The 25,889-nt window shown below is 41.7% G+C and overlaps 1 protein-coding gene across 6 annotated transcripts in view; it reads right to left on the minus strand.

Annotated features, from left to right (window-relative positions):
* The window catches only part of SLC20A2 (solute carrier family 20 member 2), a 59,517-nt gene that overhangs the window by 23,640 nt on the left and 9,988 nt on the right, over positions 1 to 25,889 (minus strand). For 3 of the 6 annotated variants that reach the window (XM_058023823.1, XM_058023826.1, XM_058023821.1), the window contains exons 2-7: positions 22,972 to 23,187; positions 14,501 to 14,647; positions 8,195 to 8,745; positions 3,439 to 3,579; positions 2,114 to 2,199; positions 61 to 157 (exon numbers count right to left, since the gene is read on the minus strand). In XM_058023823.1, the coding sequence (XP_057879806.1) occupies positions 61 to 157; positions 2,114 to 2,199; positions 3,439 to 3,579; positions 8,195 to 8,483 (613 nt within the window). In that variant the 5' untranslated portion in view covers positions 8,484 to 8,745; positions 14,501 to 14,647; positions 22,972 to 23,187. Of the gene's footprint in view, positions 1 to 60; positions 158 to 2,113; positions 2,200 to 3,438; positions 3,580 to 8,194; positions 8,746 to 13,316; positions 13,426 to 14,500; positions 14,648 to 22,971; positions 23,188 to 25,889 lie in introns of those variants that run through there. The other 3 variants (XM_058023822.1, XM_058023825.1, XM_058023824.1) reach the window with 3 other exon arrangements.

A 25,889-nucleotide genomic window follows, 5' to 3' on the forward strand; every position in this document is an offset into this window, starting at 1 on the left:
GTCTGGGTGACACTGGCAGAGCATCCCTACACACTGTGGAAGCCTCCCTGGCTCACTCACCTGGAGCCCCAGTGTACATGATGGAAAACACGTTAATAGCTATGGTAGCAGCATAAAACACCGGGAGCGCGCGGAGACCATTGGGCACGGGGTCTTCCTGCAGAGAAACCACAGAAAAAAGAAAATATTAGCTGCATTTCACACAGATTATTCATGTCAGCATGAACCTCCATGTGGAAAACATGTGCTCCCAAATCAGTGATAGGCAGATGGAGCTTTTGGATGTTAAGGAAAGGAGAGTGACCAGTTTGGTCACACCCAAGTCCACAATGCTGGTCCTGGCAAGTACCAGCACTCTGGGGGAGCTTGACACTATCAATGGGAACCAGGGACTCATGCTGTACTTTCCAGTCAGCTGCTGAGTGACCTGGGGGTAGGTTTCTTTCTGCAGGTGTGTTGTCATTTATTTTGTGTACAAGATGAGGAGTCCCTTTCACTTAGCTTTGATGTTTTGCACTTGTGCTACAAGCAGGCACAAGAACAAGGCATCCATCTCAAAACCATATTCCCAAGCTCTCTTCTTTGACCGAGACAGCCTGGCACTTCTTACCAGCTAACAGAAACCCCTGAAATCCCAGGTGTCTGGCTGCATTAGGCAGGTGACACACACACAGTGAACAGGCAACGTTTAGCACAGCACAGTGTCTGCTGCCCTCAGCACTCACAAGGAAAGACCCAGCCGAGAGAGCAGCGGAAACGCCGCGTGTGAGCCACGGACAGAGCCTTTGTGAGGGACTGCTCTGGCCTTTCCAGGGGCTCCACGTGTTTGCAAAGAGCCTGGCAAAGCTGAGGGCTGGCTAATGTGGTTTCATTTCTCGCTGCCATGAGCTGTACAAGGGAACTGAGAAAAGGCTGTGGTCCCCCTGCGCTGTGCCTGGTCCCCAAGCAGGATGCAGATGGGCTGCATTTGGAGGGCCAGCTGCTATCCACTGACATCCCCAGCAAGGGCATGGAGCCCTGTAACAGGCACAGACTCACAAGCCAGAAAGCTGCTCTTTTTTCATGCATGCACACAAGTCACTACCTGCTTATGTCAGAAATTTTACAGATCTTACTGCTTTGTGAATGGCACAGACTGCAGTTGGGAGGCAATTTCCTTAACTTGAATTTTTCTGCCTCTTGGATGCTTAAATATACAGCTTTAATACCAGAGTTCACATGATTTTGATGGCTAATTTGTTAAGTTGCTAGGCTTTAAATACAATAGTGGAACCTTTCCTTATCTTTCATGCAACTTGAGTTATTTCATATTCAAAGCTGAATCTTATCAAATCTATCATCTGTTTTTATCACTGACATTTATTTAGAGCAGAAATAAAGAACGATGAAGCTGAGGTTACAGGTGGTGCTATTTATAGCAAAAGAATTAATCCCTCGTCTATTTAAGTTCCCTGTATAACTGCTAATATAGTGTCCCTTATTTTAGGTCACTGACATGCTCTTCACTTGCCCATTTTAGCAAGTTGAATGGTGTGAGAGAAATGGAAAAGGCAGTTCAGGTTTCCAGACCATGCTGGGTGGCAGGCAAGTCATCTTTTGCACTGGAGATACATGGACCAATGTTACCTCAGGTCACTAAAACCCACTGATTCAGGTTTCTTGAGAGTCTACACAATAGGCAGATGCCCATATTTCTAATGCTGGAAAACCAAGACTTAAAATTTCATGACTTTAAAATCCAGTTAGAGTATCTCCAAGGGAGGACTGTTCTGTTTAAATTACAGAGAGAACAGCAATTGTGAGGCTAAGTCAATGCCAGCAAGCCTGTGCTAATACAGAAGCAGCCTCAACGTACTATCCTCTGACCTAACAGAATATACAATATTAATTATCACATAGCACCTTCTAAGCCTCAAATACTTGTCAAATTACTTACTGAGAGCTTTCAGAACTGCTAAGAGCAAGTATAACTCAAATGGCTATTAAAAAAATGACTGGTCTCCTGTCCAAAAAGAAGTCATAAACTTTCAACTATGGAAATGGCAGCACTCAATGGGAGGCTAAAACACAACCTTCATACCAAGCACTCATTTTAATAGTGAGATTTCTTTACCTTGTTTAAAATGAAGAATCTGATCAGCACAAATAGGATTCCAGACATCAAGCCAGATAACAATGGGGAAATAAACCAAGAGGCAACTGTGTTGAAGAAAGAATGGAACTTGAAATAAACAGTATTCTTGCATAATAGTTAAGTACATTGTTAATGAGCAATAAATTTCAAACAATTCTCTTACAACTGGAATGAATGTTCTGTATGTTTACTTACAACTGGTGCAACTCAATGTCCACCGACACTCATGAAAGTCAAAGTAATGCTAAGCACCATTAGAAACAACAGCCAAAGCATTTCCTGCTAATTTTGTAAGTTTAGCAATCAAACTCCTTAGGAAAGTTTCTTGTAGTTTGAATCAGAGTAGACCAAGAAAGTACTGTAATTTCCTAATCACCACGACCATGAATGTCTCAAGCAAATGGAAAGCAACTGCATCTAATGGGATGACTGGCTGCTCCCAGGGTAAGAGTCTTGAGTTCCAAAATGCCACAGGAACATCAACTGTAATGTATGATGCATGTACATTTTTTGCAGGCCAGCACTGCAAGTGTCCAGGATGATTTAACTGAAGTAGGTGGCAAAGCTCCCACTGATTTCAATAAAGCCGGATTAGGGCAGCACTCTGGAAATCTCATCCACAGTGATTTATTGTTTGCAGCATGGTCAACAGATTGATTCTGCTGTCACTGAAAACTCTTTTACTATTGACAGAATTTTAAAAATGCACATGCATTGCTGAAGTTCTAATATATTACCATGCCTTCAGGTAGAGGGCATGGTAATATATTAGAGCTTCCTTCTAATAGAGATTTTAGACTGCACCTCAAGTTCCAAAGGCTTCCAAAACAATAAGAAAACACTCCATCACATCCCTGCTTGGATGTGCCACTGTTCTTGGCAATGGGAGGCTGTGATTTAAACGTGCTGTGTGCCCTGAAGGTGGTGGTGGGTGGAGAAACATGACTGTGGGCATTCACATGATGGCATTCATATTGTTGAGAGCAAGAACAGGGTAGTATGAGCTGCCTCAAAGAGAATTAGAAGAGGAGGAATGTCACCTTGAGGCATGTTTCTTGAGGGACAATGTGCCCCTAGCTTACCAATGGGGAAACACACCTTTTGCCTTACCCCCTTCTCCACTGGAGACACACTGCAGCCCTTAATGAACATGGCACCAGTGCATCTTCTGAATGATGTGACAGGGGTGGAAAATAAATCAATGAGAGTGTGCTATCAGCACAAAGCAGATTTCTGGGAATGTTTTTTGCAGGCAACACACACTATTTCACATACTCTCACACATAAAAGGAGACAGCACTTACCAATCTTGACAAGCTGCATCCACTGCACACCCTGCGTGCCAATTGCCACCAAAGAAAATCCAATCGTAGCACCTACAATGCAATGGGTCCCTGATATTGGGAGCTTCAAGAACGATGCAATTAGCTGCCAAACAGCAGAACCTAGAAATAAATGAACCATATGGTATAAACAACAATAATGTAACGCAGAAAATTCTTTACCACGTGCCCACACTCTTTTACAAGTGCTGCCTACACTCCTCATGCATAAGAGAGATCTTCTAAAGAGGGTTTTGTTCCTGTTCTGTCTCTAAAAGCAGATACTAAGACAGTTTAATAGCAGCTTTGAATGCTAAATCTTACTTATGACTGTTTATGACTAAGAGCTCCCCACAATCCATGACAGTTCTGCTTTCAGTATTTACAGCCTGATTAGGTACACAAACTGCTCCCAAACCTCCCTCTTGAGAGCTGACCCTGCAAGCCTCCAGGTGATCAGCGTGAGGAGGCATTCACCATTTCACTAGTGAACCACCCATACTCCTAAAGCTGGATACTACCAGAGAAAGGTTCAAATTGGGGGACAGAGAGATTTCATGCTTCATCTCAGTGATACACAGCCATCCAGTCCTCTACAGGAAAAATGGACTGAGGAAAGAATACAGACTCTCTCACTGCCTTCATCTGCAGCTCATTGCTGCAGAGAAATTCAAGAAGGATTCCAGGAGAAATTCAAGACTGCTGAAAAGGCTTATGTTAGTCATGGAGAAGCCAAAGATACCCTGGCATAAGGAAATAAGTTCTCCTAACCAACTAAGGGACAGCGGGTAATGGTCTGTAAAGTAAATGCAACATCTGGCATTCCAGCAAGAATTCCAGGAAGAATGCTGGCCAAGAGTACAGTGGGAAAAAAAGTATCCCAAGCACCTCTTTCAGGAGTTAGATCAGACACAGCTGGCCACCAAGCTCTCGAGCATGCAGCCTCATGCTCTGACTCCTTTCACTTTCCAAAGACACAAGATCCCTGCTCCTCTTGCGGCGGCACTAACCTCAGGACAACAAAATACTTTTGAGAGTGACACCAGCTTTCTGTGGACCCCCCCTAATATTAGAGAATTCTTACAAAGACCTCATTGTAATACTTCATGGCCTTAAGACTAAATCTTCGTGTATTGAGTCACTAGTGGCAGCAATCAGACTGCCATAAGAGATCCTGAATTTTGTGGCTCATGCCTCCTCTCTTAACAGATCTGCAGCAGATACAGGTGATAAAGCAAGGTCACTGAACATATGCTGGCAGACTACACAAAGTTTCAAGCTCCATCCTCAATTCCAACACGAGAAGATGGTTTGAAGGTCTTGAAACAGAGCCATCTGCAAACAGTGATTTGCTGGTATCATATGTGGCCACATTTGGAAGTCAACCAGTTTGTAAAACTGATCTCTCCTGGCATACTATCCCAAAACAACTGTTACTTCCCTTGCTAGTGGAAATTCTAGATCAATCAAGGAACACCTGCTCTTCAATTTTTTGGCTTCTTTTCTCCTGTACTAAAATAAAAATAAAAACACTTTGAAACCTTTGACATGAACTTAGATACCAGCAAATGGAAGTGAGGAGAAGGAGAAATCAGATGGTTACATCTGAAAGAAGCCAAATAAAAAGATAAGCTACCTATAGATATGTAATTACAAAATAGTATAAAAAAAAGGGGAAATGGAACCAAGCCACAGCTGCACTGCAAATGTCTGGTGAGGACTGGGTTTATTGTCGGGGGAAATAGAGGGACTATGGAACTATTTCTTGTTTATTTAACTTCATAGAATTACAGAATGGTTTGTGTTGGAAGGGACCTTAAAAATCATCTAATTCCAAACCCCGTGCCATGGGCAGGGACACCTTCCACTAGAGCAGATTGCTCTACTGAAAACAAGCAGCAGAGAAAGAAACAGGTGGTGCAGGACCAATGGATGGCCTGACAAGGACAATGCATAATCTAAAGAAGTTTAAGGAAGTGTTAAGGAACAGAAGAAACTACAAAGGAAGCCAGAGCAAGACTTTACTCTGGGACTTGCACTGCTTTAGCTACCTACATCAAAGCTTTAAATCCTCTTTAACATAAAATGTATGTTCTCAACTTTTACCTTCGCGAAACTAACTTAGGAAGCAGGAGGCTCACTAGGCTGGGTCAGAGAGTCCCAAATTCAGACCCTTCATGCCTGTGGACACTGTTGCCCACACCCTTTCCTCTGGGTCAACATCCCCTGGAGACAGAGGGCTGGCTGCAACCTGCCCCAGCGTTTGGCCAGGGTGCGTTTCACACTCCCCTGCCACTGAGGGCACCTCGTTCTCCTTGGGCTCCAGTGCTCAGTGCCAGCTGTGAGCCCACACCAAACACCAGGTCACCTGCAGGACTAGATTAGTACTTGGCTCTGCTAATCCTGGCTGGGATGTCCTCTCTGTTGGTGGCATCTCCTCAGTCGCATCAGCTGCTGACTTCAGCTCGCACCAGAACCTCCAGAACAACACACGGGAACGTCCTGACAATAACCTGACAGCTAATTGATGCTGGGCAAGTACTACAATCTACCCCCAAGAGCAACAGTCCTTACCTTCTCATCTGACAAATAAACAACATCCGAATGTGCTCCAAATTACTACAAAATGCTACATATTAAAACTTTAATCCCATTACTTCCCGCTTCCTTTTCTCTTAGGAGAAAAGGCTGACCTGAAAATTACATCTGCTGTTTGCTGCAAGCATCAAAGGATCTTCCACCAACATCTGGAAAGAGGATACAGTGACTTTTGGTCTCTCCCAGACCGTTGACTCATTTAACCTCATTGAAATTCAGAAGCTAAATCCATTTGCAAAAACATGATCATGAGACATGAGAGAACAGGGTGGGGGAAAATGCAGAGCAAAAACAGAAAAAGTAAACATCCAAAAAGGCTACGAGAAAACACAGAAAAAATATCATACATCCAGAGAAAAGCTGGAGATGGATTTGAGGAAAAAAAATACTGAAATCTGCATTTTGTAACTTGTGATTAATTCTGAGACTTATAATGTGGAATTTCTTCCTAATGCCCCTACTGGAGGAAGGGAATGCAACTGGTCATGAAGTTCACACAGGCTTATGTAAATAGGCATGCAAATAAGTTGTTTTCTTTGAGCTTCTGGCCAGTTGCCTCTGCAGGGGGTATCTGAGACTTAAAACTTTGCCCTGCTAGGATCAGGAGACCAGAAATAGATCCAGGGAAGAAAACGGACCCTTCCTTCAAAGGGAATCGGGAACACGCAGGTCACTCACACTCCCAGCGCTGTGCAGTGCTCCCAGCCCACCCATGGGAGAGCCTCAGCCATCTCAGCAAGCACAGGGATAACAGGTGCCAGTGGGATGGGGCTAAATAGCCACTCTGCACCTTGAGGGAAAGAGCAAACACCTCCAGCTGACCCTGCAAGGGATCAGGAGAGAGGGACTGATGGGGTGGAGGGGCAGGAGCACCTGAGGTGGGTTAAAGCGGGACCATCTGTGGAAGTGGCTGCTGCCCCAGTGATCTCTTGGTGACCAACCCCTCTGCCCCTTGGGCAAGGAAAGGTGCCCAATCTTCAGGAGCCTCAGAAACAGCCACAGAACCTTCCCACTCTCAGGCACACAAAGCCACCTCTGACAACTCTCGAAACTGTCACTCAATGTCCATGTCGAACCATAAAAAATAAAAGAAATTTTTTTAAAAGGCACTCAATTTGCCCTTTTCCCAAAGGAAACAGGAAAATAAGCACATGTAGTAAATCTCTGCACAGACTCACCTAACTCCTGTGCAGGTTTCACGTAAAAAGTGTGAGGAGGTCAGAAGGGATAGGTGGAAATAACATTTAGGTCAGGTTCAAGTAGGTTTAAGGAAGAAAATGTTCAAGTGGAACATCCCTCTGAAGCAGAGGACGCTGTGGTGCCTGTGTAAATCACCAGGCTGCCAGACCGAGGTGGGAGGGCTGGCCCCTTGCCGGGGCTGCCTCTCCCACTGATAAAGGGTTTCCTCCTGCTGCCCTGTAAGAGCAGGTTTGCTCCTGGAGGGAGCTCTCTAAAAGCTCACAAAGCCTCTTGCACATAAACAAAGAGTAAATACCATGGCTTAATGTTACTTACCTCAGAATATGCTGTTTGTTCTGAACAGAGATTTAGTTAACTACAAACACAAGCAAGGGGAGCAGACTCTAAGAGCTGACCTGCTGTCATTTGGGTCAGAAAAACTAAAAAGACCTTAAATGTGTGATTATTTTTACTGCTCCCTTAGTTTTGCAGTGGGTAAGGGTGAAACGTAGGACTAATTGCAATCACTCAGCCAGGCAATCAGTGTTTGGATTTTCTGAAACTTTTTAAAAAGGATTCTTTCTCATACACACTCATTGCAAACTGCTGATTCTGTAGGGTCTTCTGTACAGACACAAATGCTAAACTTTTATATTTTCCATTTACCATCACAAAAATCTCCAAAATAATTTTTTTCAGCGTCTTACACACATATAGGATCCACTGTGTTAAACATTCCTTTTCATCTGTTAGTTAAGTGGCTGAACCACTGAAAAAATGTAAATTGTTAGAAGTATTTTAAAAAAACACAGGAGACTTAAAAAGGAACGCAGGCCCCTGCATTCACACAAAACCAGAAGTGCAGGTCCAGAAGATGGGAAGACTGAATTAACAATGCTCACGGTTAACAGGGTGACAAACACAGAACAAACACTACTTGGAACAGGAAAGTGTTACTTACCAACCATTGCACTCACTTCTCCTGCCATCAGCAGCGGGACAGTGTTGTTGTACAGGTTAACATCAATGATACCTTTCCGAATTGTTTCTCCTACTTTCGCTCCCAGTAACACTGAGCCAGTGGTTTCAAAAACTGAAGCCAAAATGCAAGCCTGGCGTAAAGTAACAACACCAGAGCCCACGGCCGTTCCGAAAGAATTTGCAACATCATTCGCACCGACAGAAAAAGCTAAAATAAAAGCAATGATAAAACCCACAATGACCATCCACAGGTACTCATCCATTGCCATCTTTCCCCAAAGTGTAGATTAGCTTCCCCTTTGCAAATAGTTAATAGTCAAGGCTGGAGGGCACCGCCACGGATTTGGAAAGCAGATTTCTTGTAAACAATGAGTTCTCTCTGGAAAGTGCTGGGTAGTGTTAGAATGTGAAGAAACTGCTAACTGCTGATTTTCGAACTACTATAAATACTGTTCATTTGGCTGCCTTCGGTCAGCAGTGAAACACATTCCATATTTTGCTTCCAAACCGGTAGGACTGCGATGTTCTGTCCTGCAACAGAGGAAAAAAAAAAAGAAAAAAGAAAATTAAAATAAAAGGGTGGAACACTCAGCAGAGCTCATAACAATGCGTGTTTTCAGAAGTAAACAGATGATTTAAACCCATTAATGGGGTCCTACCTCAGCATGTGACTGCTCTAATCATAAAGCAATTCAGAAAAGATTCAAATTAGGTCACCTCCAAAGCAATATGTTTCTTGCAACATCACTGACCAAGAAACTCTTTTGAACAATTTAAAAGGATTTAGAAAGTTTGAGAATTTGTTTGTGTTGAATTTACCAAGCAGGGCAACAAGCCCCCTCTCTAGCAGGATGATTTCTCTTGGCTTTTGCACCCAGAGAATATAAGACAAAGGGTACACAGACTATACCACACAGCCTGACTCCCAGCTGATACAGAACACCTGACCACTGACCTCAGCAGAGCTCTCACCATTTATCAGCTGCAGCCATGGATATGCTCCTTTGAAAAATCATTTTATATGCATGTCTGTCTAGGAAATACCACTGAAAATACGCTGAAGAACATTAATATTCATCTGTTGTTGCTATCACATCCCATGCTGCAAGAATACAATTTCTTTGAAGCTTTTCAGCCACTGAAACAGCACAATAATTTCAATATTTCCATGTATCCCTACTGGTTTAGAGAAGTCTATGAAAAAGGTGCAAGGAAATCATTGAACTCTGCTTTTTCCTATAGATAGTTACCAATTATTAACAGTTATTATATTCAAACTATTGTCACAGATATCTTTGTGTATTTATTTTGACAGTTTAAGTTTTATGACTGCCTTTTGTATTACATCTTTCTTAGTCCAATAAAAGAGTAAGCTTCTTCAAAGCAAAAAAAGGATATGGAGAAAGGGAGTTTAAAAAATAAAACCTTCATCATCCAAAAGACCGTTAAATAGAGTGATCAGGCCCACAGTGACAGGAAGATGGTCAAAAGCTAGAAGCAAATTTTCCAAATCCCCTGCCTCCTTCAAGGGCCAATTCCCTTCTGTTACTGGCCCCCACAAAGACATCCTGTGGTCCTGTGGCAAGGGGTTAAATGAACATTTAGCAGCAAATATGCATCAGCCAACTCCACCTCTTTGAAGAAGCACTTCCAGAGAGCAGGGGATGTCAGATTAAAGCCCTGAGCCCACCTCATGCTCACTATTTCCCCACAGTCACTCCAACACAATGTTCCCAAATGGACAGTTTCAAGATCATGCTTAATTTCTTTCAGTGATCCAAATGCAATTTGAGTCCTGCAGTAGCAGGGAGAGTCTCTGAAACCCCTGAAATAACAGCAAAGTTAAAAAATTAAAAGAGATTTTGCATACTCCTGAGGTGTCGGATCCTTGAGAACAACCAGGAGGAAAATAAAACCTCTACCCATAAGTGTTTCCTAGAAAACTCTAAAATTGATGTCAACGACTGATGCTTTCTCTGCAGAAACATATTCAGCAAAAAAAGATGTCCCTCTTTCTTTCTGCAGGCTCCAAACTGGCTGGACAACTGTTGCTCCAGTCTTTTCCAGACATGGAGCAGACATCAATCCTTGAATGCCTTACACTCTAAAATAACATTTCAGAAGGTCTTAATGGCTAAAAACATTTGTATAAGGATTTTTATACTATGAGATAACATGAGAAAACGAAGCACCAAAGCATGTTTTCTGTTTGAAGACTTGTTGCTTTTTTATAATTCATGAGCACTCAGCCCATTGGGTGGAAAAGGACTTGACAGAAACAGAAAAGGCTAATGATATTTGGAAAAAACAATTACAGTTAACACTTGTTTGCCTGTGAATGAAGACCAAACCCCACTAAAAGCATTTGTTAAAAAATTTCTATTATGCATGTCAGATTTTTGCTAGGAGATGAAGTTCTGGACTAGGGTCCTTCCTTGATCCTGGAGATTAATGATTAAATTCTTCATCCTGCATGCATTTCCACAGTACCTTTGCCAAGTTAGCCTCAGTGCCCCAGTTTCTTCTCCTGAAAATGGGCAAAGCTGACTGAGGTCCACGCATGCACCCACAGACTGTGATTATACAAGACCCATTTCTTTGGACCAGCTAGATAAAAGCACACCCTTATTCCCAACAGAGATCTGTCCTTCCTCCACTTATCAACCAACCTACCAATTTATTGTGGTGGCCCAATTCCTGGGACTGAGAGAAAGAGCAGGGCCATTGTGACATTGCCCCACCACAAGAGAGTTCATGGGACAATGTTTGCCAAATCTGGCTGCTCCAGCCAGGGCGAGTTCTTGCAGTTTCCAAAATAAACCGCTAAGTCACAAGGTTGCCTTTATTAGCTTCCCTGGGAGGAGGGTGGGGTGAACTCCTCCAGATGGTCCCGAAGAAATGAAGACTTCAAGAGTGCGTATGTGCGCTCCTAAATCGCCTCATGGAGGCCAGAGAGCCTCCAGGAGACTGCCAGCAGGGCTTCTGGCAAAGGGCTCTCAGAGGCAGCTACACAAACTCCCTCCCTGTGAAACAGGATACGTGGCCTCAGGAGAAAAGGATGTCTTAAGTAAGAAGTCACCCCTCCTGTCATTTTATGCAAGGTGATGGTTCAAAATAGAGCTTCCTCCAAAACTCGAGAGGCTCAACTGTGTTGGCACAAGCAACAGCACAGCAGCAGCCAAGCTGTGTCTTTAACAAGATGGAAGTCAAAAGGAAAAAGGAAATAAACACATGTTTAAAAATTACCATGTAGGCTGCCTGTGAAGGGCTAGGTGTTACTACTTTCAACCTTAAAAAACAGTAAAAATTTAAATGCTTATAGAAAAAAAGGGGAAAAAAGGCACATTTCTGCTGAGAAAGTTTTCAGAAATGCAAAATATCCTGCAAAGCAGGCCAGTGACTAAATACAGACTAAATCTTAGTCTGCTTCTTTCTAGAGCCCAAAATACATTTGGCATGCTCAGACATGCTGAACTATGCCCCTCATCACCTAATGTAACCCAAGAGCTTATGATGTTGTTTAATGGGATGAAAAAGAAACTGGAAAAAACACCACGCAGGAGGGAATGGCAGGTGATCTGCTCCACGTGTGACACCTGGAAGTCACCAGCCTGTGTCTCTCCTGTTCTCATATTTCATCAACGTGCCTCTATGCAACCCAAATGCAATTCAACCCTACCTGCTGGGTGCTGGGAGATGCTCCCAGTCACCTCTGGGACTGACACCTCCTCTGCAGTCAGGTGTGCTCTGCCACCACAGCACACTCGGTGGAAAAGTACATTTCCCTATTTAGGCTTTGGATAACTCTTCCTGAACCAGCCCAACTTGTTCTGCCATGCTGCAAGCTCACACTTGGGCACTAGCAGGGCAGAGGAATTGTGTTAGCACCAGGAGCTGCAGGACCTGAAGCTGGGGCATGCATCTCTGATGGATGGAGAGAAATGCACAGAGATGGCATTTCAAGCTGGAAGAAGCTAATTCTGCATTAAGGCAAGTTTTTTAGCTAATAGAGTTTCCTTATGGTCTACAGTCAGTGCACCATACTTACAAGGTTTGAGTTGAAGCCTTTTAAATGGACTTAGAAACTTGCACCTCAGCAAGAAAAATTCGATTTTTGGAAATGCTAAGCACGTCCCTCTGCCTCACTGGAGATGATCCAGACACTGCCCTCAGACTGTATTTTATTATTCACTAAACAGCTTGTTATAACTCTGTCAAGACAGAGTGCTATTTCCTCCCTAAGGGAGAGATGAGAACAAAACCTAGGTAAAAAAGCACCTCAATTCATGCACAATGACAAGTGAATCCTCAGGAAAAAGTTAGGATCTCATGTTAAGCATGAGATCATTTTAGGACATGTTTATATACAGACATTCACTAAGACAGGTCTCCTGGAAGCTGTTCAGAGTACACTACTGAGCCTGGACAAGTTTTAGTGAAAAAAATAATACTAAATTTGAAAATCAGAGATGTCAGGGTTTGGAGATTTTTGTTTTTGCTAAACAAATTGGTGCTAAAGAGAACAGAGAAGTATCAAACAGCAGGAATTAATGGATAAATAAAAGCTCAGGACTAAGTTCAAATTCTAAGGAAGTAATCAGAGTGCATTACCATCTAGCAATCCGACTGTGTGACATAAAGTAACAGAGATCCCATAAATGTCCTTTAATATTCTCTTCACTGAAAATTAGGGAAGAACCTAGAGCATTTGTAAGGCACTGAAAGTATGCAGCTCATACCATATATAAATCATGCTGCATGCAGCTCTCCTCCCCTCAGAAGTTGCCCCACGCTGCAGCTGAAAATTTTCTTGTGCTCTGGATGAGACAGAGATTCTGAGACATCCCACTTTTAACTGATTTGTTGTTGCCCGAGTATGAACAAAAATCAAAGGACAGCAGTTAGTGTAGCATTTCCCGAAATAATTTATATGACTACTCCACTTTGCATTATGGCAAGGCAGACAAGGGAGGACAATTTCTTTTCCTCTGCCGTGTTGAAAACAGTAGATGTTTAATGATTGACAGCAGCACTGGATTTGTACTGACAGGCAGGTTCACTTCTAGTTACCAGTGGGGGAAAAGTCTGTCTAAAATGCTTACCAGACAGCAGCTCCTGGGAGGTTAGTCCATATCCTCTCTTTTATATCCTCTGCTTTTTATATAAAACCAATCTGTCAGGTTCCCAACTATGAGTATAAACTCAGGCCAGATCTGGCATTCCAGTCTCCGGGTACTGAAGCAGCACTGCATAGAAACCAAGCCTGGTTTATAACCAGAGCTACTAACGTGGTTCTTATCAATAGTCCTTATCATTTCCAGTTCATGCTCAGGCCACAAGGCTCACAAATTATTTACTTTAAATTACTAATGCTACATTCATGATATGAAAGGTAGTATTGAATCAAGTGGTTCAAGACTGAGAACATCCCTATATGGCTCTAAATTACATGCACAGGACTTGTCACAAGGCCAAACATTATGCAAGTTTAATGCTCCAATACACAAAAAGCACTCTGAACTTACTATTAAAAAAAAAAATCAATTACCACATCAGCAGAAGCAGGTTTTTCTATCAATCAGTTCCTATTTTAACACAGTCACAATGTGTTTAAGCATACTTCATGCTACTACTTGATATGGAAACAAACTGAAGTTGATAGCTTTCCAAGGATTCCTGTCCAGTTTAACATTGCAGAGAGGGACTGTCACTGTCAGCTCCCAAAACTTCCAGAGGATGCTTCCTTTTCCTAGTCCCTATCAACCTTCTGTTCCCACCACTGAAAGGTCAAAAATGGATATAAAATATCTAGCATGAGATTTTATGGCTGAAAACATTCACTAAAAACACAGACAGCAGTCACTTTAAGCAATTCTCCAAACAAGTAAGAAAGGTGAAGTATCAACAAACTCTCATGCATTTGCTGATAAACATATTTTTCTCTAACTAAAGGACAATTTGATCCTTCAGTGACTGAACAAAGTCTTTCTAGCAGGCAAGTAGTTTTTATGACTCAGTACCGGAGATTTTCAAGATCCATTCAGAGAAAACAAGTGTTCATGGTTACAGAAAACAAGTTTTATAAAAGAAAACCATGCAGAGAAGTCTTTAAAACTCACCCAGTATTTAAAAGTTCTTTCAAGAGAAAAATGAGCAAAGTTCTTCTAGCAACCTTCCCTCCTGATCAGAAATACAGGCTGAAGTCTAAAATAGATATCCTATCATTCAGCACAGTCACATCTGAACATGCAAACTTTCAGAGGGTAGAAAGAGGGCTGTAACTTACACCAGGCAGTCCGGGGATAAAATTCACTCCGGCACAGGAGGAGAGCACACAAGACAACACTGAGAAGCATCAATGCGAGTCCAGACTCTTATTCAGTAGGTGAAAATCTGCCTCCTCTTAAGCAAAGAATTCTGCTGGGGGTGGGCACTGATAAAACACAACACTGCGTCACGACTGCACCAGAGAGACAAACCAATCCAATGAAGCTCGTATTAAAAGCAACAAAACGTTCCCTTCCCCCTCCCCACCCCCAGGCATAGGCATAGACAAGAAAGGAAATCTCATTTTTGACTGTCAGTTGGGTGTTTTGGTGGGATCAGGTAATCTCTGAGGAGTCCCAGATCTTTTACTTGCAAGCACATTTAAATGCACTTTTAATTCACGTGCCTGTGACAGTAGGGTATGCAGATCCAATTTGGGAATGATGTTGCACTCTTGCTACTTTATCCATGTCAGTAGAGGTCCCACAGGCTACACAGACTGCAGAAAGTTAAAGATGTGCACGAGTTTTGTCTGGATCGATGCCTAAGCAAACAACTTCACTTTCAACAGTTCAGCCTAAATTATCCAATCCAGATTCCTTCAACCGCTTTCCTTTAAGTGGGAAACGTTTTTTGCACATAAATCAAGGCAAAACTAATGTTTGCCTAAAAGTACCCGGCTTAGCTTTATATAAAATAATTGCTTTAAGACCATATAGTGCCATTCAGTTATCATATTCAGCAAAAAGGAATTAAAATCAAAACTGCATTGTCACAGTTAAAAATCTGACTGACAAAAATTTATTTGCACACCTTTATGGTTTATAAATTTATCTGCTAGGTTTTACTTCATTCAGAGTCACTAAAATGTGTGTAATGATATTAGAACTTAACATAATTAAATCTGTACATTTTCCACGTCCTGAACATTTGAGAAAAACCAAATCAATTCAGTTTTGTAAACACAGACTTGGAAACATAATCCTTCCTGATCTATTTTTTCAAGTTTGAAAAATGGATATTTCCTAACAAGAAGTCAAAAGTTTTCTGAATTGGTTAAATTCAGCTGCACATCTGCATGGGTTATTTGGTAATACTGAAAAGTATTTTACATTTCTTAAGAAAACTCACATGGACTAGCAAGCCTACATCACCCTCTGAAAAGAATTAGGAAACAACTCCAACTAGAAATCTGCAATGAAGAAATGACATTAAAATTCCCCCCCCCCAAAAAAAGAGAATTATACCTATTGAGCCATTATTATTTTTAAGAAATGGTGATTCTTTATTTAAGGTCAATACCCCACTACAATTAAGTCTGTGATACATCTGCTACCTTTATGAAAAGCTACATCTCTTTAGTCTGGTTGTGATGTCTTTCCTTTTGCTCCTGTAATAGCTGACAAACAGGCTTCTAGTTTTTAGAAAACTGAGGGGCTAAGACTTTCACAGTGGTTTTCCCTTATGGACAAAAGCAACATATTTTAACAACAACAGCATGTTAATCTTTTCTTGCAGATCATATATCTTAATACCTTTTTTTACTTTTTTTTCCCTAACAAGTAGCACCCATCAATTCAAGTGAGAGCGACCATAATGGTAAACATTAAGTCAGCTTGTATTTATAGATCTGGATTCCAAAGTTTTAAGAAAGCGAATAAATAAGCGCAGAAACTTCTTGTACCACTTGTTTAACTTTATAAGGTAAAAGAAAAAAAAGAGGCAAAATATTATTCCATGTTCTCTTTATAGCTGATGTCTGCCTCTCCCAGTAAGCGTTAAATCCACCCTAATTCTCCTTTAGAGAAGCTGAGGACCATTCCCTCAGCCTAGAGCAGCCACCACCAGCGTGCAGGTACAAACACTGCCCAGGGCACATGTGACCTGAGGGGTATCCATTTCAATTCCCAGCCCCAGAAGCTGCCAGCCTGACCTGTGGGAAGCATCTCAGACCCAGGAGAGCTGCAAACTGGAACCATTTGAGTGCTGCTTCCCACGAGCCAGCCTGGCCACAACGGTGGCTTCTTGTTGACCTAAGCTGCAGAGCTCGGTCTACACGCAAAGCAAAGGATATAATAAACAGCACAGAGAAAAGGAAATATCTTCAAAGTTTCTGTTCTGCTACATCAGCATTGTGGACTTCAGGCATGGGAAAATTCAAGCCAAGATAGGTTGACCATTAGAAAGAGTTATAATTTGGGACACCACTAAAGAAGCAAGCAAAGGAAAATTTATAAGACCACAGAATAAATTACGAGGATTGGGTTTTGGAAATGGCAGCACCAGTTTGGTTCCCATCAAATCAAATATTTGTAGAAATGATAAATTACAATCTTGATCAGATATCATAATTCTGTTTTAATTGTAATTTATTTCAGTAAATCAACAATTGATAGATCCTTGTTTGATTCAACAAACTCATGCTAGGCAGATTTATATTCAGGCTTAAATAATGTAATAGGAAAAGCCAATTTAAATACTTAATTTTAAACCCCCTTTGTTCTGCATTTCTGCATGAGCTATTTTCTGAAAGATGCCCAGGTTCTCATTTCCCAGTGACCACTAAAACAAAGTTAATTTTGCAACTAAGGGTAACTTTTATACTTTTATATCAAAGGTAACTGGCTTTTTTTTGCCATTCAGGTTGGAAGGCTACATATGTAAATGATTATTCAGATTTTAAAACACCTACATTTTGAGTAGAAAATAATGGGGGATGAGTATAATTTTCTAACATAAAAGCCCCTAAGAATTGGAACCTGAATGCCTGTTAAATGCATTTACTCATGAATAGAAATACAACAAAAACATCCAAAAGCTGCAAGGTTATTGACCAGCTACAGGAGTTTCTGGGCTCTCACATACCTGCTGGTACTCTAAAATTGGGAGCCATAGGCATCTGGAACTGGAGACCCTGACCCTGCCCTTATTCCCCCTCAATCTATAAACAAAGGAAATCAAATCAATGAGGAGGAATGAAAAGGGGGGCAGACAGCAGCCCATCGTACCTCAAAGAAATCTCCACCCCTCGTCTTTCTGGTACTTAAGGCCCCCATGACCATCTCCACCATGGGAGCCTTGAAGGACACCACAGGCCAATCATTACCTGGAAATCAGCCCTGAGGCCCTTCAGACTAACAGAGATTTAACCAAACCTGCTCTACGAAACACAACACCTCTTCTTGGAGCTCTAGTGGTTCTATTATGCTCAATGAATACCAACAAAACTCTGAGGATCTGCTCTGTAGAGAGCTGCAAACACAGTTTAGGTTAAAAAGAGCCAATAAAGCACATCTGCTTTTGCATATTGGATAGCAAGTTCTGAAACATTCTATCAGGATAATCTCCAAAGGAGATGCATCCATGTTTCACTGCAAGAAAACCATCTCAGGGACTCTCTGGAAAGTTTAATGCAGTAGACATAAAAATTAAGAATTCATTTAGCATTCAGGGATGGAGCAACTCCTCTACTCTAAGGAATCAAATCCCTTGGATGGGCTTTCTTGATGGCTCTGAACTCTGTCACCCTGTCATCCAAACATTTTTTTTTCCAGCAAGCTTGCGGGCTCTCAAAGAGGACATCCCACCCCAGTCAAGGGACTTCCACTCCCAGTGGTCGAGGTGAATTAGCTGTGCTTGCACAGGCATGCATGGAGAGCTGCCATGTTGCAGCATGTGACTCTGCTTGAGATCACACTTGTCTACGGAGTGAGCCAGCCCTGGGAAATGAAAGGGAGGAACCCACAAGTGGAATTGCTGGAGGCCAAGGCTGGCACAGAGGCTGACACAGGCTCCGGGTGCTGTGTGGCCTGGGAGAGTCATGCTGACTCCAGCCCCTACCACAGCACAAGCCCATGTCCAGCCAGGAGGAGTTCAAAGGCAGCAAAGCAATGCTGAAGGAGCAAGGCTTTGGCCAGTGCTGATTCAAGCTGGGAATGGTCCATTCCCAGTTAATGCTGGGAACTGGACTTGCATTGCCTGTGATTCCAGCCGACTGACCAGAGACTGGGGCACACTCATGTCCATACTAAGACCAAGGAAAAGGGTGAGCTGCTGTTCAGAGCCACCCTGAGCTTAATCTTCCCCTCCCCAGTCCCATATCCCAAGCAGTCAGCATGGGCACAGTACTATAAAAGCCCTGGCTACTGCTGACAACTCAAGGAGCATTATACTGAAATACTAACGGACCTGTACTGACTTTACACAGAACATAAAAACTGCCCATTAAACACTCCTGTGGCAATCCAAAAATATGCATTTTGCAAATTCAGAGGCATATGTAAAGATGCCTTTGGTGAAAAGCCAGAGTGTGGTTGCCAACATTGCCAAAAGTCAACAATGCAAATTTTTCAGATAAAGGAAACCTGACACGTCCAGCCCCAGATTGCCTGCCATTTCCATTTCAGTTTGGGTTTCAGAGAACAACCACTGTGGAGCCTTCTGTTTGAGCCAGAAGAGATGGCTGCAGCTCCCCTGAGTCCAGCAACCCCCTCTCTTCAAACAGAGCTGCAGGAGTGAGTGGCTATCAACATGCCAAACCACACCGGCTGGCTCTCACTGCCGACCTCCAGAATCGCTGTGGCCCACAGGACAGAAGACCAAGCACTCCTGATCTAGCTGAATGTCAAAAGGAGAAAAGGATCAGGGCTATAACCAAACAGAGGACGGATAACACTCACAGAGGTGTCAACCAGGGTTATGGGAGTAAATGGAATAGATTAAGCCAGTAAACTCTGGCAATGGAAATTTTGCTGCTTCTTTTTCCCTATAAGCATTGCAGTAATAGAGATATAAAGGGGGAAACAGCAATGAAAGCTGTGACCTTGGCTTCATTTCACAGGAATCAGAGCCAAATATTCGTGCTTACGCTGCCTGGCTATCATGCAAAGCTTGGCATCTGCCAATTAATAGGCCTGTTGCCCCCTCAAAGCCCAACAGCGGCTGATCTCTGTTCTTGAGTCCATGTAATATCCACATCTGTCTGCTGCAGCCTTTGCTGCTAAAGGCATGAGGAGCATGATGGGGAAGCAAATATCTTGAGTTCCACCTACCAGGCAACATTAACCTGCTGGTAGCTTCACCGTAGATTGAACAAAGAAGTGCCCAACAGACTTGTGACATGGGCTACAGATTAAATCACTGTCAATGAAGAGTGTCCCACAGCTGGGTTCTTGGCTTAGCAAACACCTCCAAGAGGGCTTACTAAGGGTGTGTAGTCATATGAAGCAGGCTGAGAAAAGTTAGGCTTTATCTCTCATGGAAGGCCGGGGAGCCAACCCAGTGGTCCAGTGCCAATGTCCAGGTGGAGCACCAAGAGTCTTCCTAAAGGTTTGGGCAAGATAACAGGACACACGGACTGATGAGCGTATTCATCCTCCAAAAGAGCTTGAACAACTAAAATTTCTCTGCTTGACACACAGGCTGCAGGGAAGAGGAAGTTATTAGGCAGCAGAATGTATCTGAGCACTTGGCACCAGCAAACAGGGCCGGTGGCCTCTGTGCCTCATCCTCAGGGTAAGGCATTCCTAGCTAAGCCATGATGACGACACTGACGCATCTCAGAAGCCCATGGCTGCCCAGAGAAGACGAGATACAATGGATGCCACTGAGAGGTCAGGAATAGCAAAGGGGATTCCATGAGGAACCTTCCCTTCTTCCCTGCCTGCCGGTGTGAGAACCAGAGCTGGCCGTGCCAGGATCCTGCTGTGGCCACCGTGGCTCAGGCTGGGACTTCTCTGGACTATGCATCCCCCACGCAGAAAATGGCCAACCCAAAAATGGGAGTGGCACTGACACAGACCTCTCTGCTCCACACAAGCGCTGTGAGAAGAGCCACACCACTCCAAAGAAGGGTGCAAATTCCAGAATTAGCTGAAAAAATCAAGCAGAAAAAGAGAAAATAACCCCCAAAAATAAATAAAATTAAGTCTATGGCAGCCACGCATGACAATAACACCATGTCAAGAGTCCTCTGAAATATGGAAGAACCTCTGAAATATGGAAGAAAAAATGGCAGAGCACATTTCTTGCAAGACCTGGAAGGGAACAAGGTCTATCTCTGTCATACTGATAAGGAAAATTTACCCACTGTTATCCGTAAAACAAACAAGCAAGTAGATAATCATATAAACAAGGAACACTGAATACACAGGCAAAAAAAATATAAAGTATTTTTTCCTTTAAGGAAGTAATCAAGGAATCTATAATTAATTCAAAAATGGTTTCTTTTCACCAAGACCTTCAGAAGTCACATAAATCATTTCCTCTTCCATCTCTTCTACACATAAATTAAAAAGGGGAAAATTAATTGTGCCATCTCTTCAACTATCAATCAGTTTCTCCACTTTGAATTAAACAGATATTTAATTAAATCAAATTAATAAAATTATGTGAGGAAAAGAGTTGCTCTGAAACAGTGGAATATATTACTCCCAAAATGGGCTTAATACTTCAATCAACACTGTCTCCAAGCCTTTAACCAGATATCTTTCACAATTTGATTTTTTCTTTAAAACTTCAGCAGACATGAAGATATCTTAATCACTTAATTTAGTACTAATAGCTAAATAGATTACAATAAATTTGGGTTATATTACAAGTTTGTTTCTTTCAAATCCAAAGTACTATGGGTTTACAAGAAAAATAATACTTTTCAGTTTAAAAAATTCCTCAATTATGCAAAAAGTATTTTCCATTCTCTAAAGCAATCCAGAACCTGGACTGTATTATTCACTAATGTACTTTCCATCTGGGATACACTGGTGCACTAATCATATGTGAAATTCAGGGGTACAAAGACCATTCTCTATCTACTTGCAAACACTATCATCAATTACTGCAAAATCTATTTAAAATTGGAAAAAAATTACAAACTCATCTACTGGCTGCTCTAATCCTAGGATTCTGTTTTGACTGAGATTCTCTAAGGTTTATTTAGAAAACAGATTAATTGCACAAACTCGAATGCACAGTTCTCCATCAATAAAGTCTTCCACAAGAACATGCAGGAGCCCACGCTGAGTGTGCCTGATGGGCAAACACCATGAAAGGAGTAATGCTGGCAGAAACACTAGGTGAACACAGGAGTGCAGGTAACACGAAGAAAACAAATGTGCAGATTTACTTGTTCCAGTCAACAACAGTAGCTAAAGTTTATTGAGTTTAGTTTCAGCAGCTAAAAATCCATGAAAACATTATTATATGATACAGACAATACTATCCCATATTCAAATTTCTATCAAAGTAATAAAATAGGCTAGGATTTTCTCACAGTCATTGCAATTTACTTACCAATTAGTAATTACAATAAAACCTATTTTAAAATGTAAATATTATAAAGTGCAAATAGTTTTTGTATCCCATTGTGATGTAGCAGCTCAATTATATGGAAATATCTAAGTAAAGAGACTGAAAAAATCTAACTGGAAAAATACAACTACAAAAATAGCTGGACACATTCTCAGCCACTGTCTCTCAACTGTTCCCCTTATATCCACTGTAAAACTATTTCCAACACACTAATCACATCTATTCGGAAGAAACTAAAATTATATGATTTCAAACTATTTTCATTTAAAAAAATGGTCCTTTAACAACTGCTTTTACTCTTCTATCTAATTATATACTCTTAAAGGCCAAATATTCAGTCAGTATACAAAAATAACCATAGCCTTTTATTAAGGGTAAGACACCAGATAGGAGTTCATAAGAAAAATAAAGATGTTCTTTGCCTGCCACTACCACCAATACTTTTCAATACAGGAAAACACATTTACTTTTAAAATTTTAAATACGTATACATCAAAGTCTTAATTACTTTGTATCAGAGACTTACTACAATCAAATCTGTTCACAGCATCATGAAGTTGTTGGACTGCATGGCCAGTATTTCCTTCAGGGCAGGAAGAGATACTTCACGGCACAGCCAAGATGCTCAAAAACTCTCTCTCCAAAAAGCTCTCTCCTGACTAAGAAATCTGCGCTTATAACCCTACAACCCTGGCAAGAAACCTTACCTAGAACATTTTTCTGACCAATGTCAGATAGAAAAGATAAAATTGATTGATATTTGATTCTGGCATCTGTCTAAGGACACCATAAGAACAATACATTATAAGGTTACTCAAATCATAGGGCTAGCACTATTTTTTTTTTCTTTTATCTATGCACCTGTCGTCATACTTTCTATGCAAAGGCTGTTTATTAAACTTGAGCAAAACCCCTAACTTCCTATTTTGTAATGGTCTGAGCTTTTCCATATTCAATGTATGTTTCAACAAGAAAAACCCCAAATTGATTTCAAGTACAAAGCAGCAGCTATCTCATCCACAAATGAAAACTACAGCGATGTTCTGCTCTTCCTAAAACAAGCTTGAAGCCACGATTATATTAAAGACACAGATGTGAGGGGATTTTTCAATTTCCAAACAGACATGCAAACAAAGTATTACAGTTCAGGGGTGCAGGTAAATGAATAAGCAAGAAAACTACGTGACGTTTGTGCAGCGTCCTCTCAAATCCTGCAATCCCTTCTAGAAAGTCTGGGTCTACATCTCCCTCTTCTTTACTCATGTTCTTCTCGCATGGCTTGGTCTCAGAAACTTTCCATGCCTGTAACGGAAACTTGAGCCAACTTCTTAAATGTATGATTTCTTCATCTCCACTCATCATCCACTTCTGTTTCTGAGAAGCTCCTCATCATGACACCTGTATCTCAAGAAGCAAAACAGGAAACATCACAGGGATGAAGCAATGAAAGATGAATAATAATATGCCTCTGTGTCTTTAATAAAATCCCAACTTTCATTCAAGTTCCTTTTAGGAAATCAGAGTTCCTTTCACAAGTGCAAAGCTTACAAACCTAGTTTGGCAAAACATTGCGTGCCAAAAACAGGGTAACCAATCTCCCAATCTGCATCTCTGATCCTGACACCATGAGCAGGAGAAATCCTGCACCAGCTAGCCTTACACACTGTGGAAAATATGACCTGGTGCCAAGCCTGCAGAACTAGTCTGCGGCAGCCAGCTCAACTAAAAGAAACTGCTGACCCATCTGCTGACTTACCCGCTACTGAAAACAATGCCAGTTATCTTTACCCAGGACTCACTTGTCCAAGTAGAGCTCTAGCCCACAAGTTAGATTAAAAGCAAAGATGTGAGTAAGCCTCTCCTCTGCTTTTCCCATTGCTCCCTAATCTGCACAACTTCCATAGCACACAGTTTGTGGTTTTATACACTTATCAGGTACAAGAGAAGACAAAGCTTTCTCTGTGTTACAGCAGCTTAACTACTAGGTGACAACGGCCTAAGGTATTTTCAACCTGTCATAAAACTTGGCATTGGGGTAGAGCACACTTGCCTGTTTCTGCCATCCAAAACTTGGGGTCAAGCAGGCCCAAAGCCAAGAGCAGCACTGTTTAGAGTCTAACAACAAAACAGCAAAGGGATGACTCATCTGCAAAATGGAGACACAACCCTCTTGTGTCCAAAGCTGCAGCTTAAACCATCTGCCTGCTTTACAGTTTTGCCTGAATGCTGAATAAGGGGGTACAGGAGAATTATTTCTGCAGCCTCCCCGGCCATGAAGCCTTCAGAGCAGATAAGGAGGCACCAAAACCATTCTGCCAGCCAGTTCTCAGTGAAACAGAAGCATGAAAGCCATTTTATCTCTCCCTTTTAGGGTTAAGGCAACATTTAAATAAACATTAGCATCAAAACCTCTTTGTACTAGAAGCAGAGCAGACCTTACATCTTATCAGCTATCACCGAAACTTCTCAGAATTCCACATCTCATCTAAAATCCTTCTTTATTCTGCAAAAACAGTTGACAGCAGCATGCTCCATATGCATGAATCAGAAAGACAGTGTAGTCCTTCCCCAACTCCTCCCTGTGAAACAGGGCTCATTTTGGCTTTCTTACAGCAGAAATGAGGGACAGCTGTAGGGACAGAGTCCCACCAGAGCACAAAGTTTTGGCTTTACTTCTTGCACATCACAGTTGAGAAGATAACTGAGCCTTAGTCAAAGCAAGAAACCCTCTGAGAGCACTCTGGGTATTGCAGAAAAAATATCTTTTAAGTAACTGGACAGAAAAGTATTTGCTGTGCTGGGATTACATGTCAAAGAAAAACACATATTCCCTCAATTCTGAACTCTTGATTGAGTCCTTACCCTCAGAAGTGCTCAGAAGGCAAACAGTCTTGAAAGCTTGTGCCTCAGTGATCATGCCTGCTACTGAGACATGCTACTGCTACTCAGGAAAGGTTAACTATCACAGATTTCAAGAGCTTAAAAGCTTTCAAAAGCACTAAAGCTGAGGCGGTCACAAATAGCTGTCAGCTGTCAGGACATCCAGAATTATTTTATAATATATATACCATTCAATTATTTTACACCACAGTGATTCTTAATCTTTTATCATGATGATCACTGTATACAAGAAGCAGAAATCATAATTTTACTGTTCCATAGTCATCATAACTCCATATTGTGTCTGAGCAGCAGAAATTAACTGAGGACAAGCAATTCAATCTATTATTGACATCTTCACTTGTTAATCAAATGTCTACAGTCAGCTTACACACCATACAGACTACAAGACATCCAGGCTGCTGACTATTGCATGCAGAAAGAGAACTGCAGGAAAAGGTTAATAGTTGTCCATAAAATCTGATGCTGGCTGCCACCTGAAACAACCGAGGAATTTTCAGTTTTCTTTTGAAGAGACAATTTATTGGCAGGCTGGTGCTTCTAACTTTGATCTTCCTTCCTTCCAACACCAGCAGAAGCTCAGTAACAGAAGTTCTGAAGCTTTGTAGCTCAGTAACAAAACACAGAAACCTCCCAGAATGTTAACTCAATTACAGTATTTTGGCAAGGAAATCTTCCCCTTGTACCTTGGGGAAAATCTGAAAAGATTAAACAGTGCATGTTTTAAAAGTACACACACCTCAATTATTTGGTGTAACTCTTCATTCACCTGATTGCTTTGAGAGAAAAAATACTCTTCAGTAACTTGCTTGGAAGACTGAAAGTGTTCCTTGTTTCCCAAAGAAACAATGGTTATACAACCACACCGATTGTTCCATGCACAGAAATGTAAACTATAAGGCCAATTTCAACCTAATCTCATGCAAAAGTTAGGAGATTTCAGAAGTGCTCAATTCCTACAGCAGGCTTGCAAAAGTAAGCAACCAAGGCAGTCTCCTGAGCAAAAGGTCTGGTTCTCAAACATCAGGGAGACAGCACGCTTTGATTAAATATACCCAAGAACTAACTACAAGGCAGTGAGAAGCTGCTCAGGCACTGTGCTGTGGGGAAAATCAGGGATGCTAACAGCACTGCTGTGTAATGGAAAGAGAGAAAGAAGGAAAAATGTGTAAGGCACTGCAGTGCCACCAAAACCAAGA

Source organism: Melospiza georgiana, chromosome 5, assembly GCF_028018845.1.
Source record: "Melospiza georgiana isolate bMelGeo1 chromosome 5, bMelGeo1.pri, whole genome shotgun sequence".
Classification (NCBI taxonomy): Eukaryota; Metazoa; Chordata; class Aves; order Passeriformes; family Passerellidae; genus Melospiza; species Melospiza georgiana.